Here is a 20,587-nt window from a genome sequence, read left to right as displayed (position 1 = left end):
TTAATGCGCTCATTTGAAAAATCTTTAGTGGCAGAACGCTCCCTAGAGGACACGTAACGACTTCTAGCGTATAACCAAAATTTGCTATGGGGCCTGGTGAGGGGCCCTTTAAGGGTAAGCGTTCTAGTCACGGGACAAACCAGCACCCTTAAACGGGCAAAACTTTTTTTTTTCGCGCGCGTTTTCTTGTTCCTGGTTCTCTCCGAGCTCCACTGCATCTACGAATTTTTTGCGTAGTCGTAGCCCTCATCCAGCTTTGAGTTTCTCTGCTTCATTGTTTTGTTACTCACGCAGCTTGCCTATTGTTCATTCCACTTGGCTCGGCGCTCTCCACAGCTATAGCTCTGGCAGGGTGTCCATGTGTTGACGGCATTGGCGTTGCACTATATCGTTTCCCCGAGGGCTCTCTAATCTGAATTGTGATGTGTTGCGACAGTATTGGTGTGTGCTTTATAAACACAGACCATTGCGAAGTGAAGTTGGACGATTCCGGTAATGATCTTGGTCATTTCCATCAATTTGTGTATCTGGAGATCAGCAGCGTTAGCTGTTCACCTAGGAAAAAACAGGACTACCTGGAATAGAAGCTATGGATTCATAACCGGAATCTCTTTGAACAGCATCCCCTCGCACACACACACACACTTTTCCTTTGCATTTTTCCTTCTATTCCCTCTTCATATAAAATACAGAAGTGGCCCGACACAAAAAGTGAAGGTCTGCTTCACTTGAAGGGCGTCCGTTCCCCCTGTTACAAGCAAACAGGAAACACTTTTAACGCATGCTAAAACGTCTTGAACATGTACAGTGAACACAGTGAAGTAATGCGATGCTAAGCACAGCAAGCAGCGTTTGACATTTCCTAAAACAAACAAGGTTGCATTCAAGTTCTCGTTGTTTACCGCATACTCAAAACGACGCACAGACACACACACACGCACGAGGACAAGAATTTCCCCGCCATGACGACGCTTAAATTCGCGCCAAGATTACGTAACGTTCAAGAAAATGGCTAAATTCGCGCCACGGCCGCCTAGCACTTATGCCATGCTGGCTTCGCTTGATAGCCCGCCAATTTCTCGACGTACGGGATTCTACGACAGCATCGCTATACCACGTATGCATGTACATTTTACGAGAGTGTAGTGATTGCACACGATTGCATTGGGTGAAGAGACACGGTCAGATGCAGTGCCGCCGACCTAGCGTGCAGAAATATTCTATCTCTACGCCAGAAATCCCGTCCCTCCTTCAGCTCTCTGCTTATATAGCCCAAAAATAGTGTCTCTGTTGGGACGCAAGCGGGCGTTAATTCCTTCTTGCGTCTGTTCTGTTCCCTTAAATCAATCTCGGCTGGAGGAAACCTTTGTACAAAGACTTACGCACTGGGCTGCCCCAACTATAATAACTATAACCGTACCACGAGCATAACCTCACTGAAAACTAACCAAGCACTTCTTTCATTAGCTAACCGCAGCAATGTCACCCGTCTTTCGCTATTTCATAAAATTTTCCGTAACACCGCACTTCCCGACGGCTTCATACTGCGGCCTAACTACATTTTAAAGCACGTCGATCACCGTACTAAGGTAGGAATTGAATCATGTTAACCGAAGTCTTTCTTTCAGTCTTTCATTCCCTGTACATCTCAGGAATGCAACCACCTTCCCTCAAGTGTCGTAGTCATCACTGATAACAAGCTTTATCGTGAGACAATTAGCTAACATTGTATAATCAGGAGAAATATTACATTACCAGAACTCACTGCAGTTGCTCGTTTGTTTTGTTGTTTTATTTTAATACTTTGTAACAATTCCCCCATTTAATTTCATATGGCTCTGAGGGTAGTACATAAACGCAAATAAAATTCATGACATATCTATCGGTGCCTGTAATTCGCGTCCAGCACCTTAAGACCCGATGGGCTATTGAAAGTGTTCTGCTCGACCATCTTCACCGGATGCTCCGCGTCAGTTGTGACCCTGACCAAGAACGAAGACTTACACGAGAGGAAATTCGAATAGCTGACAACCTACGATGAAACTGTTGAAAATGAAAGTTATGCGCTTTGGTTCCCCTTCTTTGGTGGGCCGCAAGATACAACATTCAAGTAATGCCCTGTGAACTCCCAAAAAGGTATCTAGAGTTGGTCGAGGCGGGCGAGACAAGTCAGAGGGGGCAAATAAAAATTATGCAGACCAACGTGCAATGAACGCACGTTGAAATTTTTATGTTTAGGCTTTACATCGTTGACAAGCTATGCCGAAATCCAAACACTAAATCAGGCAGACGCACAGTGTGGGAGGTCGACGCAGCGATGTCAGCGGACGAAGACGGTGTATGTTTGTCGAGGCAAGAATGGCGATGAGAGGTGATGCAGAGAGAACTACGACACATATGTAAACGAATTTAAGAATCCTTTATCCTCTGTGTCAGAACGCCACATAGCTGTTCATGAAAGATTTGCCAAGAATGGGCACACAAGAAGTAGCAGATACCCAGCCAGCGGCACATACCCAATGGCCCATATACAGGGTGTTCCACATAACTAGCGCCAAGGACAGTAATGGGGAAAGTTGGGCTAGTTGGGGATTAATCATCATAACTTGGTGGTGTGATGCGGCTTCACCACCAAGGTATGATGATTGTGCCAAGGATTTTAAAAAAAAGTGGTTAGCCGCAGCTGAATGAAACCAACGGCATATGGTTTGCCGTCATGTGGCTCTCCTTAGAGTATTTTTTTGGTATTCCGCCTAATTAGTTAATTAACCAACATTAATTATGCAAAATTTTTAACTTTAGCGCCAAATATGTTTCGTTGTGTTGTAGATGTGGTTCAGAAATGACCGATCCAATTTTTTGTGGCAACGCACATGCCGCGTGGCGATTTTTTTTTTTTTTTTTGCGTTTGAAGAGAGCCCGCGAATATGAAATAAAACCACGTGACTGCGCTTGTGCGCTATCATATTGGAGCGCTCTCAACAGTGCGTCGAGCATATCGCTTATCAAGGACGACGACGCTTCCTTTCCGTGCGCCACCGCCAAAGGTGCTGACGCACTGTGGAGCCGACGCCTAGAGGCGCGGCCGCTCACTTCGCCATGGCCCGCGCGCACGGTTCTTTCGCACAAACCGCGATTCAGGTAGAGATTTTTGTTTCTTTTGCTGTTTTTTTTTTCGTAATAACATCAGTAATATTTAACATGCCGTGTATATAATCTTTCATACACTTCCAATAAAGATTAGTATTTGAGCGTCTAGAGCTTAGGTGTACTGGTCCTTTTTTCTCTCTGTCGGTTGATTTGAAAAAAAACCGTGCTATAGCAAAGTTCGGGCCTCCACTCGTCAGTTCTAGCCGACTTTCCCAAGCGGCGAATAATATTGCTGCTGAATATGGGACGCGTGCGATTTTGGTCAAGGGCGTTCAATTCCTCCTTGAACGTGGCGAGTGGTGTTGGGTCCATTACAGGTGTATGCCACCAGAAAGCACAGCTTGCGTGTCAGTCGCTTTGGATTCTGTTCAAGCTGCTTCCTTGGAGCGTTTAACCTGCCACCAGGTAGCAGCGAGAATGTGCCTGCAGGCAGCCTCGTGCACCGATCAACGGAAAGAAGCCCAGAAGCTTTTTTTTTCTTTCTCGTTATCTGCCCTTCTGATACGGACCTTTAAATTGATACACCTTGAAACGTGCAGCCGGCCGGTGAACACTATCAGAAAGAGCACCCGCCTCTCGCATAGACGTCGCCGAAAGCGGCGCGGGCAACCTTCCTTCCCTTCAGCCTCGGCTAACCGCGCGCCGTGATGTGCGGTCTGCGGGAACGGCCCGTCTCTCGCCGTGGGTCCCATGCCCATTGGCGCGAGACGTCGGCTGCGAGGGCTGCTGTGCCCCAAACTCGCGCGCCCACAATCCTAGAATTGGCCCGGGCGGGAACAAGAGCGACCTGTTTGGTCAGCAGCTCCGGGCAGACCCGCCTCGCTCTTGATATATAAAGGCCCATTGTTCCGCACTCCGTCTATCACTGTCTCCTCAGGAAGCCGGACGGATCGCCCTCAGCGAGCGGCACGATGAAGTTCTACACGGTAAGGGTGTGCGCCACTTTGCCCCGCTGTACTCGGAGGCGCTAGCTCAACGCATGCGCCGCGCTTCGCGCTGGGGCCACCACTTGAACCGTCGCTTACCTTTCTTTTTTTTTTTTTCATTTTACGCCACACGCGACAGTAAGACGACGACAGGACTTGCGCTGATTAGGAGGGCCACGCGTGCGCAACGGTGTTCCCCTTGCGCTCGCGCCACCTTCGTAATCGAGTAGTGCAATGTTATATCGAAAGAGCGTACCGGGGCCCTTAAAGATGATCTCAAGCGAAATGCGAGAACACAGCGCTTTCGCGTTTTTCGGGAGTCGCTGGAGTGTGCGTAGACAGCTGTCAAGCAGGAATAAACGAGAGATCGCCAAATTCGAGCGCAATGCTACGCAGGTAATCGCTTTCCATTGTCGGTATTAAAGGGTTGATAGTAGTCTCGATAGACGAGTAACATAGCATCGTGGTAAGCGTTGAGACTGCATCTCAGTGTGAATTTTGCTCCTCGTGAAAATCGGGCACATTGTTTATAGCACGTCGTTTCTCTGTATTGTCGTTCTATGTTAAAAGGAGAAAAGTTGTGCTTCTTTAAAGCCCGTGAAATAAAGGCCTATTTCAAAAAGCTTTTCGTTCGTAAGTGATGTTTGCTATTAACCGGCCGCCTTCGCCAATGAAGGTAAGTCATCAAGATTTGCTGGAATCGGTTCCTACGAGTGCTTGTAGCGTAAGATATGTTTTTGTGAATACTGGCCCCGGGTCCGAATTAAGAAAGCCTTTTGTTCGCAAGTGTGTTTTGCTATTGGCTGGCTTCGTTCGCTAGTATTATGCTCGGTATCAGAATTGGCTGACATTTTCCTCACGAACAATTTCAACGTAAAAGCTTTTTTGTGAATACAGGTCCATGGGCCGAATTCACAAAGCCGTTCTTTCCTAAGTGCTGCTTACCTTGAGCTGGTGGCGTTCGCTAATATTATGCCCAGCATCAGGATTTGCTAGAAGATGATCTTACAAACAATTCTAGCGTAAGAGCTTTCTATGAATACGGGCACCGGGCCCATATTCATAAAGAGCTTCTACGCTTCAAGTGTTTGCAAGAGGAAATTCTACAGGATCTTGATTCTGGGCTCTTTAACGGCGTAGGCGACCGGCCAATGACAAGGAGATGTAGGCGTCTATCCTTAGAAATATTGGCACGTACACTGTAAAAATGGTTACACCTTTAAAAGTATTTGCTTGTCACGCGGGTAACATCCCAAGCGTTATGTCCTTAAAAAACATTTATAGAGGACGACAATGGAGCTCTAACTAGACGTGCGATGAAAAAACACGCAGTTGAAAGCTATGTAATCATTCCGACGGCTTTGGGCGCACAGAAATATCCGACAGGAGAATTTCACAGGGATAGCTATGAAACTTTATTTAAAGCACTTATTATGTCGCCTGGCACAGCTGTCATCATTTTTACTAGCAAGAGAAAGTTGGCAAACAAGATGCCATCATTCGTTTGTGCCAACAATTTGATCTTGCCTCTTAAACTTATTTTTGCAAGAACCTTAATGGTAGCGGTGTTACCCGTGTTACAAGCGAACACCCTTAAGGACGTAAACATTTTTACAGTGTGCCTCTCTCAACTCTTACGAACGAAAAGCGTTGCGAATTCGGGCCCTAGTCCCGTATTCGCAAAGAGCTATTACGCAAGATGTGTTCCCACGGCGGCCGCATTTCGATGGGGGCGAAATGCGAAAACACCCGTGTACTTAGATTCAGGTGCACGTTAAAGAACCCCAGGTGGTCGAAATTTCCGGAGTCCTCCACTACGGCGTGCCTCATAATCAGAAAGTGGTTTTGGCACGTTAAACCCCATAATTTAATTTAATTTTTAAGATGTGTTCGTAAGGGCAAATTCCAGGCAAGCTCGACGTAATGTTAACGAAGGTGGCCAGCTAATGGCAAAAAGCACGAAAAGCTTCTTGAATTCAGCACCATTGAGGTTCGCTCACTTTTCTTTTTTCTCGAGGGAAGCTGCCGGACACATATTACTGAATGCAGTTTAACTGTATATTATCCACTGCCTCACGATGTGTCACACATTTTGCAACGATAGACTGAAATGGGCAATACATAAAACTTCTTAAGGCACCATTGCGCAAGTGAGAGTACTAGGTGACTAATAGATATTATGCGCGCACCATCTTAATATAAAAATTTAACCGCAGATTAATTTGATATTGAAAAAGAAAGGACACCTGATCTAACTACAGATATCGGAAATGTATAATCGTGTCGCCACCAATTTTCCTCGAGGCATGCTTTACAAACCTGACATCGGTTTCTCTCTACAAGGATGGTCGCACAAACAGCGCCGATGGTGCAAGCGTCTGTATCTTCTGTGTGATGAACATTTCTGCAGCTCTTCCTGCTTGCCGCACTGATCGCCGTCGCGATGGCCGGCTACCACTACGGGGGCTACGGCGGCTATGGAGGTGGTTACGGCCACGGCGGCTACGGATACCACCCAGTGGGACGCAAGTTCTACTACCACACACACATCAACCACGGATACGGGTACGGACACGGGCACTACGGCTGATCAACAAGGCACTGAAGGAAGCAGCAAGAGGCCTCACCAAATACTCCGGCTGTGAACCTCTGGGGTACCTACGAATTAAACAGATTGTTCCTATAATCATGCTGCCTAGTCATCCCCTCAGCATGCCTGCACCCGTGAGCAAACGTAAGGAGCGGGCTCCCGTTGGTTTAGGAACTGCACTGCAGCCCAAACCAACATCACAGTCTTCGCTGTTGCCTGAGGATTGAATTACGAGCAGAATCGCACACTACACGAAAATTAGAAGCAACAATAGCGATAAAGTTTAGGGTGCCACTGCAGTTCGGAAAAGCTATTCGCGGGTAACCCTTACATTTGCTGAGCGAGTGTACAGTACGGCAGCACACCCCGCTTCAGCGCCAATCGACCTTTCAATTCAAGAGCACACTTCAGGAGCATCCGCATCAAAACATATATTGACGAGCACCATGCAGCGCGCTGACGCATATATACCACACGGATTAACGCTCCGCTCTCACGTTCCTTCACCGCCCTCAAGCCCTGTATAGAGTACACATGACATTCGTCGAAACAAACGCTGTACCAGGCGCTGGTGTTACGTGTCGCAATAGACTACGTAAAGCTGACGACCGAAGAGCGGCAACCTCCCAACAATCGTCGCACGCAATCGCGCAAAGCGAAAGCTCGGCGTGGCAGTATCCGCGCTTCGACATTTTCTCGCGCGAACAAACGGTGCGCGGGACTCGGAGCGGAAAGCAGCGCGCAAGTAGATACTGCGTCGCTCGAGGCTGCAGACAGCGGCTAACAACGAGTTGTCGCGCGCCTTTCTCTCCGGAAAGAACACAATGGGCTACCGCCGCCCCTTCTCCGTCGCGTCGAGACAGGCCGGTGCGGCGCGCACACTAGGCCCGCAGCTTCCGCATCAATTGCGCCGAAATCAGTGAAGTGGGAGACCGCGCCGTTTCTGGGTCAAATAGACCGCGCGAGCGGCGCGAGTTTATGCCTCCACTTCCGTGCGGAACCACTTGCGCGTTGCAAGGGCGCCGTTGACAAGAGGGCCGCGCAGACCCCCCCCCCTCCCCCTCCTCTTCTGGTTTTAATACCCTCACAATTTGAAAGGAACAGGCTGAGCTCTAGCTGTCCTCCTTGTGTCGCTTTTGCCGCTGTAGACGCAAAACCTTCATGGCCGCAGGGCGGAAAAAAAAAAAAAAAAGGAAAGGACGACTTTTGTTCGCTGAAATGCGAACTCCTTTTGGTTTCTTCTTGTCTATAAGAACGACGGAACCCTTTCCTGCGTCTGCTGACATTTACTCAATGGCTACAGAAAAGCAATTCCAACGATTCAGTTAAGCGTATCGGCACTGTGTGATTGTGAATTCAGCTATTACTACCAAAGAAGAAGACAAACTTAAAGCGGTGATCGAGTTTTTGGTAAGTAAAAGGAAAGCTGCACTCGCTCCGACATTTGTGTAGCGAACTCCTAAGCTATCGTTTTTAACGCGAGTTGAGCTGAGGTCTTTCCACTTCAACTATATTGGACCTAAAGTAGGCGCAATACTCGTAGCGTTGAAAAGCGGCAATTCGAAATTCGTCCAAGTCTTGCGTAATGTTATATTACTTTAGGTGCATAGATTAGGTTACACAGCATGATTTCTTATTGATGCTAAGAAACCAAATATAACGCGAAACGACGCCATCACAGAACAGGTGGGCCGAGCTCTTGAACATAAAGCGGCGTCGAAGGCCGCCTTGGGCTCGCCAGCCAGTCGCCAGATGTGTTTAGGTGGTGCGAGAGCATCCAGGCCGGCAGTGCTGACCAGTTAAACACCTGATGGCCTAAAGTGTCCACGCTGATCAAGGCACAGATGACAATTAACGCCTTCAGCAGAATCCCGTACAGCAGCTGCGAAAATATGAAGCGCATCAGCAAATGTACGAGGTTTGTATTTTGTCTATTTCTTAAATTCTGCTACGATACCATAATAGCTCTGCAGGATGAGATGCTCGGTTCCGAATGCGTTACGCTCGTAGACTCAGCATATTGAGGTCTGCTGTGCAGGAACAAGCAAAAAGCCGTAGCATAAGGTGCGTCCATGCAAACAAACAATTCGCTTCATTAACGAGCGCCGTTTGTCGGTTCGAATCTGGGGCCGAGTTAAGAACACTTTTCATTCTTAAGTGCTTTCTCCCATCGGCCGGCTGGCTTCCGTAATAATATTTCCAGCACCAGGATCGGTTGGCATTTTTTCTTACGAACAATATTAGAGTAAGAGCTTTTGTGAATACGTGCCCTTATATGTGAAGCCTGTAAATTCAGAGTGTTCTTCTACGTTAAAGAGGCCATATACATGAGGACCCTACGTATTGCAACTGTATCACATGGAATTATCTACATCTGTACAAATTAACTTGTCAATGCAATTGCTTTACATAACGTGAACACGTGTCGACGCGTCGAGAGGCCAAGGCCGGTACTCACAAAAAGGCTCTTACGCAGGAATTATTCGTAAGAAAATATTTCAACGAATCCTGCTACCGAACATATTATTAGCGAAGGCAGCCGGCCAGTAGCGAAGAGCACTTACGAACAAAAAACTTTGTGAATGCAGCCGCAGTTTCCGCAATACTAACTTGTGCAGTGTGCAATGTGGCACGTCCTGATATGACACCACGAAATGCTCGCGGACAGCAATATCGAAAAGTAATGCAACTAGCGCGAACATACCAACTTGTTTAGCGCTTGTTATTTTTGGTTAAAGCTACATGAATTACTACTCACGTTTGTTGAAGAACAATCGAGACGAAAACCACCGTTTGCGTGGTAGCATGGCATACGGAATGCATTTTTGTCCACCACGTTAACCACTTTAACAAGGAATTATATTGGCCCGACCATTGCCTTCGGTAACGCGTCATTCAGAAGGTTTGAAATCCATTTCAATGAGAATTCTGAAATCTGAATGCTACGCAAGAATATATTGAAACGTTTTTTTTTTTTTCAGTTTTTCTTTTTCACGTAGAACAGAATAACACATGCACACACCGGCCACACATTGCAGTTTCATTGGTGCCACAAAATAGACACGCATGATCGATGAGTAAGCTTCTTCAAGTTCACTTTGTAGCTGCTTAATGCGAAAATTAGTAACGTTGACTCTGACAATGTAGTTTAGCGCACATGTATATGGCTTTAACGAACGCGTACTTGCATCCTGATATGTCCTGAACGCAGACCTGCTTGCTTGCCCCTCTAAAGCAGAGATACGCACAAGGGAATTTTTTTTGTGTGCCATGAAGAGCATGCAATACGCGTCTTTTAAGTGAACAGATAGAAAAGATACAAAACAAACAAAAAATCTAAAAAATATATTCTCTTCTAGTCACTCTTACAAATTTGTTAGTACGAAGATCTGTTTCAAAGGATATCACACTTGTTCGACATTTTGGTTCTTGTTCGGTTCTTCAGAGGCACTGCCGAAACAGCATACTACCACAGGAACTTATCAAAAGCTTTTTTAACCTAGTTAAGAGCATACTGACCAATAAAAACCTGTATCGTGCTTTCCCTCGTCCTGAGCTCACCGCTCGTCTAAGCCTGGTGCTATCCTTACCATGCATACGACCTTGTGCAGATGAAACGTTCACATCGGATGCGTGTGACATTGCGTGACCGCTTAATTTTTTCCTATTTCTTTACCTATAATCTCGATATATACATGCCTGACCTTGCGACAGGTTTGCATGCACTCTGCGACGGCGTCGCAAGAGCACTCGCGCGGACACCTTGCCGCAGCTGTGTCGCGAGAACTATATCAACCATTTGCCAATCACTTTACACCTGATCTCACCAACCCAAACCTGTCGTTACCAACGGCGGCAGAGAAAGCGAGCACCTCAGCGAGGCAGCGAGCAGAGGCTATTCTTTCAATCTGGCCGATATTAATGCTTCGGGAGAAATATTTGACGAAGATGATCATAAGACGTGCTCTGCGCACATAGTGCATTCGATGCGTTCAAACTGCTTCAAGGATTGTATCTTGAAAAATACTCTGAAAAGAGACTACAAGCCAGAATAACTTCCTTATAATACTCCTGGCCTTATAGTGTCATTCCTTTAGGCTGTATTCAAGGCACAATATGGGGAAGGGAGGATGAGGGGTAGCGTCTATGCATTTTACTACGTGCTTTTCGTGGACCCATAGAGGACTACTCCTGTGCGGAAGAATTTGAGAGAATCGAAGACCCCAAATCCCACAATGAAAGGTCCCACAATGAAAGACCCCACAATGAAAGGTCCAAACTAACCATAGACAGTGGTCCGATGTCGGTCAGCTCACTCAGCAAGGCGATAGTGACACGTGCCGTCGGAAACACCATGGAGCTCGAAGCCGCCACGGTGACCGGCAGTGCGTAGTACAGGGGGTTGCAGGGTCGGACCAAGGCCTGTAAGCGGCGTTTCGCAACATTCAAGGATCGTGTGAAACCGAACAATGCATAGCACGCTGAGCCGTGTCACGCCGGTATGTGAAACGAGGATCAAAAGTTAACTTACAGTGACACAGAAGCAATTCCTAATCGTAATGAATAGATTGAGCGAGAACGCGGTGCACTCGATGGAAACCTTCTGTCTGAAAACGCACGCTCGTTATATTGCAGCTAAGTGATACTTGGCTATTGAGGATTGTGTTGACAAAATGTTAAGCACGTCGGCTCCCCGTCATTAACTAGCTGACGGCGCTGTGTACCACTGCTCTGGAAGCGCTATGTAATTTTCAACAAGCAGTTGTGAAGTGATGATAATCGTACTACTCATATATGCTGCGACTATAAAAGTAATTTCGCGATTTTTATAACGCGGCATAAGAGTAACATCTAGAGTGTGATGGCAATACCCACGCGCACAGTAGTTGGTAAGATTACTGAATGCTGAAAGTAAGTAGAGGCCTTTTCACAACAACGAATGACAGAGGCGCCGACGGTCTACCGGCCGGTTCTGTCTTGGCCAGTTAGTGATCGGTTCTTCCAAAGCTGCCGTCATCGATCGCGACATCATCTCTCCGTCAATTATGTTAACGGGAAATCTGTAAGCACTAGTGCCTCGCAGGACAGGTATATGAGCTAACTTTGTCATTGCTTGGGCGGAAGAGCACACCACTTGATTAGCTAGAAGATTAATTAGAATAGACTTGATCAAATTGCTGACGAGACACGCAATAGCTCAGTGTAAGGTTACCATTTTGTTGACGAAATAACACTGGCACTTTTGTGCCTCCTGTTAGAAACTTTTCGCAAAAATTGCCAAAGCGCTAGTCATCGCTTTATTCACGTAGCGAGGAAGGTGGGATGGACATATTGATCATGGCATCAAGTTGGAAGAAATATCCGAACCTTCTCAGTAGATTGCACGATTGTGTCCCGCGGCAGGACGCAGCTCATCCGTGAAATAACTGAAGCGCGGATGATTGCAAAGTTGGGTTATAAGTGCGTTAGTTTGCCTTCACTGGATCTCACAGAAAAAGAACTAAGTTTCTTGGAGGTGGCATCACATGACTTATAACTATGTTAAACGAATTTGCAGTTCGTTTCCTTCATGTAAGCGCATGCGCAGTCTATACTGCTTCACATATATGAACCGATTCAGTGGCACAATAAATTTAGTTGAAGGTTTGCGCTTGGTGTGTGTTCTTCTCTTACGTCCGTGTCTTTTTGTTGTGCAATAATACTTGAGTCATACAATAATCCATTTACCATGGCAGTGTTCCAGGCTTCACGGAATTGTTGTAACAAGTCCGCTCCAGGAACTGACAGATAATGTATGAAATGATCAAACACTTACACCCTGAAACCCACAGAGCACTACTGTCACTCTTTAACTCAATATTCTCTGCCGGCTACATTCCCGTCCGCCTGGAAAGAAGCAATCGTAATTCCTATCCTGACAGAGGGCAAGGATCTTTCCTCACCCAGTAGTTATAGGCCATTACCTCTGACAAGTTGTATATGCCAACTCTTTGAGGAAATTATTAACCGCCGCCTCATTCATTTTCTCGGAAGCGACAAAATATTCGATCCCTTACAGTGCGGTTTTAGGGAAGGTAGATCCACAACAGATCACCTTGTCCGCATCGAGGCAAATATACGTGGTGCGTTTGTGCACACAGTTTTTCTCGTCAGTATTTTTAGATATGGAGAAGGCGTGCGACACAGCCTAGCGCTTTGGAATCCTCCACGATCTGTGTGAAGTGGGAGTCCGAGGCAACTTACTGAATGTGATTCAGAGTTACCTCTCCCATCGCACGTTCCGTGTTAGATTTGGTAACGTTCTGTCTCGTCCTTTTACGCAAGAGGCTGGGGTTCCACAAGGTGGTGCGCTGAGCTGCACTCTTCTTATTGTAAAAATGAACTAGCTGTCATACCACGTACAATGTTTTACTCTTTATATGTGGATGACATTCAGATAGGTTACAAATCATGTAATCTAAGTACTTGTGAGCAACAAGTGCAGCTTGGCTTAAATAAATTGTCTAAGCGGGCAATTTTACGGTTATAACGGTTTTAAGCTAAACGCTCAAAATATACGTCCGTCCTGTTCTCTAACAACAGAAGTATACTGCCGGACCCCGTAATAGTTCTCAATGGAGAACAGCTATCTGTGAGCCATGAACACAAATTTTTAGGAATTCTTTTAGACAGAAAGTCAAGTTTTGTCCCGCACCTGAAGTATCTTAAGGTAAACTGCCTTAAGGATTGCTGAAACTCTTGTCACGCACATCCTGGGGAAGTGACAGCAAATGCCTTATAAGCTTGTACAAAAGTCTAATATTATCACGTCTTCACAACGAAGCTATAGTTCATAATTCTGATACGCCTAGTGCTTTGAAAATGTCAGATACTATCCATCACTTAAGCATCCGCCTTCCTACAGGTGCCTTCAGGACTAGTCCTGTGCAAAGCATGTACGTTGAATGCAAAGAATGGTCTCTATACTTCCAAAGGACATATTTAAGCTTTTCCTACGCCTTGAAGGTAAAATCAGCTGTAGACCATCCATGTCATTCAATTATTCACGACTTCGCCTCGGCCACGCTGTTCCGTAACCGCCCATCCACTGGGCCCCCTCTGTCCCTCCGGTTGGAAGCACTGTCAGAAGAAACAGACGTCCCCCTTATAGCGAATGTCCTAATGGTTCCTACTACGCTTCCACCGCCTTGGAAGTGGCAGACTATCCATTGTGACGTCTCTCAGAAATATCAAAATGAGCCCCTGAGGCACACATACATTCGCACTTTCTTGAACTTAAGGAGAGGTAATCCTGTGCTGAATTTTATACAGATGCTTCCAAGTCTCCTTATGGTGTCGCTTACGTATCTCTAGCACTATCCTTTTTAATAACCGGTACATTGAATCCATATGCACGTATTTTTACGGTGGAAGCATACGCGATCCTCTCTGCTGTTAAACACATTAAACGAACAAGTCTAACTAGGGCTACTGTATTTACGTACTCATTGAGTGTAGTCCGTGCGCTAATGAGTTTACGAAAACGTCAGAACAATGTTTCTGACTAACTATATCCATTGCTATGCTTTGCTTATTTGCACAATCAAGTCATCTTCCTTTGCTGGGTGTCTGGCCACAGTGGCATAAAAGGCAATGAAGCTGCTGACGAGAACGCCACCTCAGTATCTTTCAGGGACACCGACACAAACATACCCATGCCTGCCACGGACTTTAAGCCATATTTACGTCACAAGCTCTAGATGCACTGGCAGAAAAGGTGGGATTCCCAGGTACACAATAAACTGCATTTGATCAAACCTAAATTAGGGCACTGGATATCGGAGAAAACAACACGATACAAGGAAGTGATCCTTTGTCAACTAAGAATAGGTCATACCTTCGGCCCCAACTCTTATCTACTGACTGGAAGTGATCCTCCCTCATGTCGAAGGCGTGGCGACAGCCTTACAGTTCACCATGTCCTCATCCAGTGCAGGGAAATAGAATCTGAGCGTAAAAAGTACTTTAATTCTGCGTATTATCAGCGTATTCCACTTCACCCCACATTCTTTCTTAGTAACGAACTGCTTTTTAACCGGGGAACAGTTTTTAGCTTTTCATATGAAGTCAATATGCTAGAAATCATTTGACCGGGTCGTGTGTAGCACAGCCTCGCCTTTAAGGCTGTAGCTGCACTGACATAAGTTTTTACAGCGCACGCCTCTCAGCTCTTGATTTACTTCAAGAGCCCTGTGGAGGCAGTAGTGATTGTATGCATCCTTTCATATCCCTTCTTCATAGCGAATCTTTTATGCCCATTTTCATCATCAGTCAATGTCATTATTTTGGTGCTTACATATTTTACGCAGTTTACAGCGACCCGTTTTTTAGGCCTCCTTGCAGCCGCATCCAATATATATTTACAACTCATTTTGATCATTACATACATATTATTTACACAATTCATTAGCGTATGACATGGTGATCTTTGGCCATAACTGGTTCTTCCACCATTAAACGTCATACATCATCATCAGCCTGCAGGGTCGCTAAAATACGCCTGTCTGCTACCATGGAATAAACGAGATACATGGTGCCTCAGCCAGTGCTTCGTAAAAAAACAAATAACTCAACCATCCGCGAAAATACGAATCAAGCAACACGGATTGGTAAGCTTCTTAATTGTTATATGAGAAATTATGAACAATAACTTCGTTTTACTATAAACGAAACGTGAACACTGCTCATCATGAATCAGTATTGTGCAATGACATGACGTGGGGCTTCTAAAATGACAAATTCTGGAAAGGTTCCATCATGTGAAAACAGTTTTCTTTTTTTTTCTATACATAACCATGAAGAATTGCCGCAAATTCTGCGGTGGGAGCGAAATATGTGGCGGCTTCATAGCAGAAGCCATCAGTGGATGCTACAGCAACGCATTCAAGACGTCCTCTCACAAGGGACACTATTTAAAGAGCGCCACATCTTCATCACTGTTGCCAAAAATATCTCCCGGATCAACCTAAACTGGTAAAATGTTTCTCGTTTTCGTTCTTTCTACATTACAAATTACAAAACCTTAACATGGAACTCTTTCAGATAGGGTATTCCGTCGTATAAAGAAGGTCGAACTGTGTATCAATAAACCCGAATCGCTTTGTTTACGTAAATCGACATCAATATAGAGTGCCATCATAAGTTGCAACTAAGGTTATTTAATTAGCATTACGTGGAGTATTACCTCTAGTCAGTGGCGTAGCCAGAAATTTCGTTCGGGCGGGCGGGGGGGAGGGGGGGCGCACTTTGCAGCTTGGCCTCCACCTTACAGAATTTGCGAGGGGGATAAAATGCCTGAATAATAACTACATTGTCATTGCCAATGTCAATGCAAGTAAAACATGTATTTTTTTATCAAAGAATATACTCGTATGTCCCAAAACTTATGCCCGAAATAACTTATATTAATGGTTCCAGGTTTTTCGTCTATTTAATAAGTAAAGAAAATATTACACGAACTTTAGAACTATATCAGTTCGAAAGGAGCAGAACAGCAGTGCATGCCGCTGGTATGAAAAATGGAAAGGCCATGAAATGAACAAGTTCAGCACAAATATTGTAATGAAACTTTGTCATTCAAGAACTTTGTTTACATTTTTGCACATATCCAACGGTCAGGGAAAAATCTCAATGACTCTATTCTTTGTTCCAATGTATTGCGCAGGAGCCGCTGTCACCGGTCGTGTATTGTAATTGCACCGAAATTATAGTAGCAACAGAGAGCACGTATAAAAAGCAGCGTATATAAAAAGCACGTATATAAAAAGCGTTTCCCACTTGAACTTTCCCAGTTTTGTGTTAACCTCATCAGGGACATGGGGATGGGCATGGTCGTGGAACAAGATGACCCCATTCGTCAATTCTCCACGTAGTTTGTTCTCGATTGCGACACGCAACCGATTCGGCGTTTTACCATATCGGAAACGATTGATAGTCTCTCCAGGTTTAGAAAATTCGATCAGTAATGGCCCCTGACGATAGAAAAAAAAGTCATCAACACCTTTCCGGCCGAAATGACGGCATTTGCTTTCTTTGGGGTGGTGAATTCGAATGTTTCCGCGGTAAGCTTTGCCATCGTGTTTCAGGCTCGTAGTAGTGGCACAATGATTCGTTCCCGGTCACAATTGCAGACAAGAAGTCGTCACCCTCATTGTGATACCGGATCAGATGAATCACGGCAGCGCCGAACCTCTCCGTCTTCTGGCAGTGGTTCAAAATCTTGGGCATCCATTTCGCACACAAGAACCGATAACCGAGGTTCTCATGAATTATGGTGTGAACGGAACCGTGACTGATGTTCACACCTTCTGCCAGTTCATCGATGCTTATCCTCCGTTCTTGTTTAATCAGCTCATCAACCTTTGCAATTGTGTTGTGTTGGGGGTGATTGCACGGTGGCTCTGGCTCGGTCTCGGATCGTCTTTGGTACTTTCACGTCCTTCTTCGAACAGTCTGCTCCAACGCTTCACAATGGCCAATGAACTACAATCTTTAACGTACACGGCAGCCATACGGTGACTAATTTCTTTTTGGAAAACACCTTCAGCTGTCAAAAAGTTCACGACACCCCGCCGTTCAACTTTTGGAGCGTCCATTATGTCTCGCAACCATATTCAACCCATGGTATGAGAGCATTAAAGAACATTTATCCTCACATCTGAGTGTCACTTATGTAAGTTAGAGATCCCTGTGTGCTACGCGCATGCCTCATCACAGATAAGAACCGAACCATTATTGTGCGGGGTGGGTTGTCTCACTTTCATTTGACTCGCCTTCGTAGATTGGAAATGCGAAGATACGATGGAATATACGAATGCAACGATACAGCTTGATAAAGCGCAATATAGTGTCACTGGAGACAGAGTCCACCGCACGTATACACAAAACCGCGCAGAAAGATACTTAAATATACGCATAAGCCCCCAATAAATCTACGCATCTAAGTAAAAGTCACTGTATATAATGCGTCAAACAAGGCAAATAATTTGAAGTAGTAGCTTAGCGCGAATAAAACCACGGACACAAGGAAGACAGACAAGGACAAGCGCTACTCACAACTGTCTTTGATGTGCATGTACCGGCTACTCTTCTGCTTCGTAGGCGCATGCGTGACAAGAGGATATATATATATATATATATATATATATATATATATATATATATATATGCACTATCCTTCCTTCCATTAAACAGTTGTGAGTAGCGCTTGTCCGTGTCTGTCTTCCTTGTGTCCGTGGTTTTATTCGCGCTAAGCTACTACTTCAAATATGGACGACCAACTAGCCCAACAGTCAACTCTTCTAGAACATGTCTCTTCTAGAACTCCTTTAGAACATGTCGCGCAAACACAGATTCACAGTTCACAAAATTTTAAGGCTTGCCCCCCCCCCCCCCCGTCTCTCCACTCCCCCTGACGTATCGCACGCGACGGAAGGCGGCGCGCATCCTCCCCGCTTTTCATCCTTGCGCACACAAGACTGAGCCACCATTGTCGGCTGACCCATACCACCACCACCCCTCTACGCTTTCACTTGCATATACAGCATTCGGCGCGCGGTGACTATGTTATCACCCTTGGGCTTCATAAGGAACATGATGGCTACGGCCGCAATGCGCCTAGAGTGTTCATACAATTGCTATCTCAATAATAAAATAACAGTATCCGGCAACAGTATCGGGCCCATTACTTGCCGCAAAAGAAGAAGTAACAAAATCGAACTTTCACCATGTGACAATTCGCTGCGCCGCAACAATGTTTTTTTTTTCCTTCTTTGGGGCGGGGGCACCGAAATAAAAAACGCATAGGAAAGTACGTTGGCCACAATCGAATGCCTACTTTTGGCACCTATTGTGGTTACCAAAGGAATATCGAAGAAAACGCGAGACGCTTGGTCCACCGAAAAACATGTGCATACTGCTCGGTATCCTAAACCGGCGAGACAAGACTTTCTGGAGAGGTTGCACTCAAGCGAACGCGGTGCAATTCGTCGAGTCCCCACAGTGATGGCGGCGAGCGACCATTGTTTCTTTTTCTCGTCTGCTAGACAGAAAGCGTCCAAAACTCTGCTAGGCAAAAATGCATTCGGCCAGAGAAAACCGAACGCGCACCGAAGTGCGCCGCGCAGTGGTAAGGGCAACACGAGAAAAACGCAAGCACTCTGGCTGGCTCTCGCAGCCCGCGGGTAGTGAGAACAAGAAAATTGAAGAGGCTCAATGTGCCCTTGCTAATAAGAGTTAAAGTGGAAAAATAAATAAGAACGTAGTTACCTTTGCTGGCTTTAGTGTCAGGACATGGATGCTTTGGCGCAGGTCAAAAAGATATTGATTTTCTTTTCTGCGACATGACGGCACTAATGAACCACCACAGCACTTCGTCTCATTGGATCTCGCTGCGTGCTTTGTCAACTTGTCTGATAGCGTGTTGATTGTTCAATGGCTCGATGTACGACTTATCAAAAGTCAATGCACCTTTGGCGTCGAATGTTTATAACAACATCAAACCCAAAAAGCTCCGGAATTGAAAATCTAAAGCACCATTTCGGAAATGTCAATGCACCTTTCGCATCAAAAGTTTATGAGAACTTTATACCCACAAAGCTTCGCAACTGAAATCAATGCGCTCCGTAGATGCCGCGACGAGCCCGCTCGCCATCAAAACGCCCTTAAAACTTTGTGCTCGAATGGGGCGGCTCCTTGCGTCATGCGACTCTTGGCGCATGGGCGTTGCCACGAAATGCAGCCCGAGTTCGCAATGTGCGCACTGAAATATCTTTTCGTGCCTGACAAAGACATTCTAGACACAATCCAGAATGACTTCCGGCATCGGGTGTTGTTTTGGTCGCCGGTGCATGACAGCGCGAAAAAATTTCGGGGGGGGGGGGGGGGGCGGTTGACGCCCCATAAGCCTTCCTCCCCCCCTGGCTACGGCTCTGCCTCCAGTGCGCTGCATAGTTTTGATATTCAGTCCCCAACGTCTAAAAGCGCTGGAAATCTGCTTTTATTGTATCACCAGCTCAGATTGCACCCCCTTCCGTAATTAGTACTCCTCAATTATCGCGTCAGAAATGAAGACGAGCTAAAATACCATCAGAAAAAAAAAAAAGAAATCGGAAACTTCTCGACAGCTCCAACGGATATGCGCAAACTCTATAAGCATGGGCGCTATACCGTAAAACTATTCCAAACTTTTCTATTCCAATTCTGCTATCAGCCCTCCACGATTGGTCAAAAACTTTTTTCAACCACCCCCACTTCACCTGTCTGTCACGCGACGTCACGAAAACCGCGATACCTCCCCATCTGATATGATGTTTACAAACTGATTATGCATGATTTGACAGAAAAAAGAAAAACAGTTATTTCTGATTCGACCCCTTTTGCCATTAGTTCTCGGCTATTGGTAAAACGTTTTCGGGCGGCACCCACTTCACCTGCCTGTCACGCGACGTCACAAAACCGCACAAACTCACCGCGTCAAAGTGACGTGTACGCGATAAAGATGCATTAATATGCCGAACAAAACTGAATTTTCTTCGGAATAGCCGCAGGCTGCCCCGTTCCGAAAGGAATAAAAGCTGGCAGCCGCCGATCGTTGAGACGCTGGCTACTCGCACCTGCCGGAGAGCATGGGTGTATTTGCGTATAATAAATGTTTTTGCGTGGCCGTGTAACGTTGTCAAGCACTTTCGGCACGCTTACCACCTCATTCTGCCAACTCTTCTTTGCTGAGGGTCAGTTTTAGCGTCATTCTTAAGCTTCCGTTGCATGCCACCGCGATTTTCGACCAGCCACCACAAGCTAAGTAAGGGAAAGCCGACCAATCGCAGACGCCGACACCACCCTCTTCATCCGGTTATCTATTTTCAGTGCACTGGCTCTGCCC

General features: G+C 45.9%; 1 protein-coding gene across 2 annotated transcripts in view; it reads right to left on the bottom strand.

Annotated features, from left to right (window-relative positions):
• The window catches only part of LOC126548372 (uncharacterized), a 56,455-nt gene that overhangs the window by 14,412 nt on the left and 21,456 nt on the right, over nucleotides 1-20,587 (bottom strand). For both annotated transcript variants that reach the window (XR_008609210.1, XM_055063346.1), the window contains exon 8: nucleotides 10,951-11,088. Coding sequence is in view for 1 of the 2 variants with exons in the window: in XM_055063346.1 (XP_054919321.1) it covers nucleotides 10,951-11,088 (138 nt within the window). In the remaining variant the exon portion in view is untranslated. The remainder of the gene's footprint in view (nucleotides 1-10,950; nucleotides 11,089-20,587) is intronic.

This window comes from Dermacentor andersoni, chromosome 1 (genome assembly GCF_023375885.2).
Source record: "Dermacentor andersoni chromosome 1, qqDerAnde1_hic_scaffold, whole genome shotgun sequence".
NCBI classification, from domain to species: Eukaryota; Metazoa; Arthropoda; class Arachnida; order Ixodida; family Ixodidae; genus Dermacentor; species Dermacentor andersoni.
The sequence above is the reverse complement of the archived record's forward strand: the minus strand, read 5'-3'. Positions and strand labels throughout refer to the sequence as shown.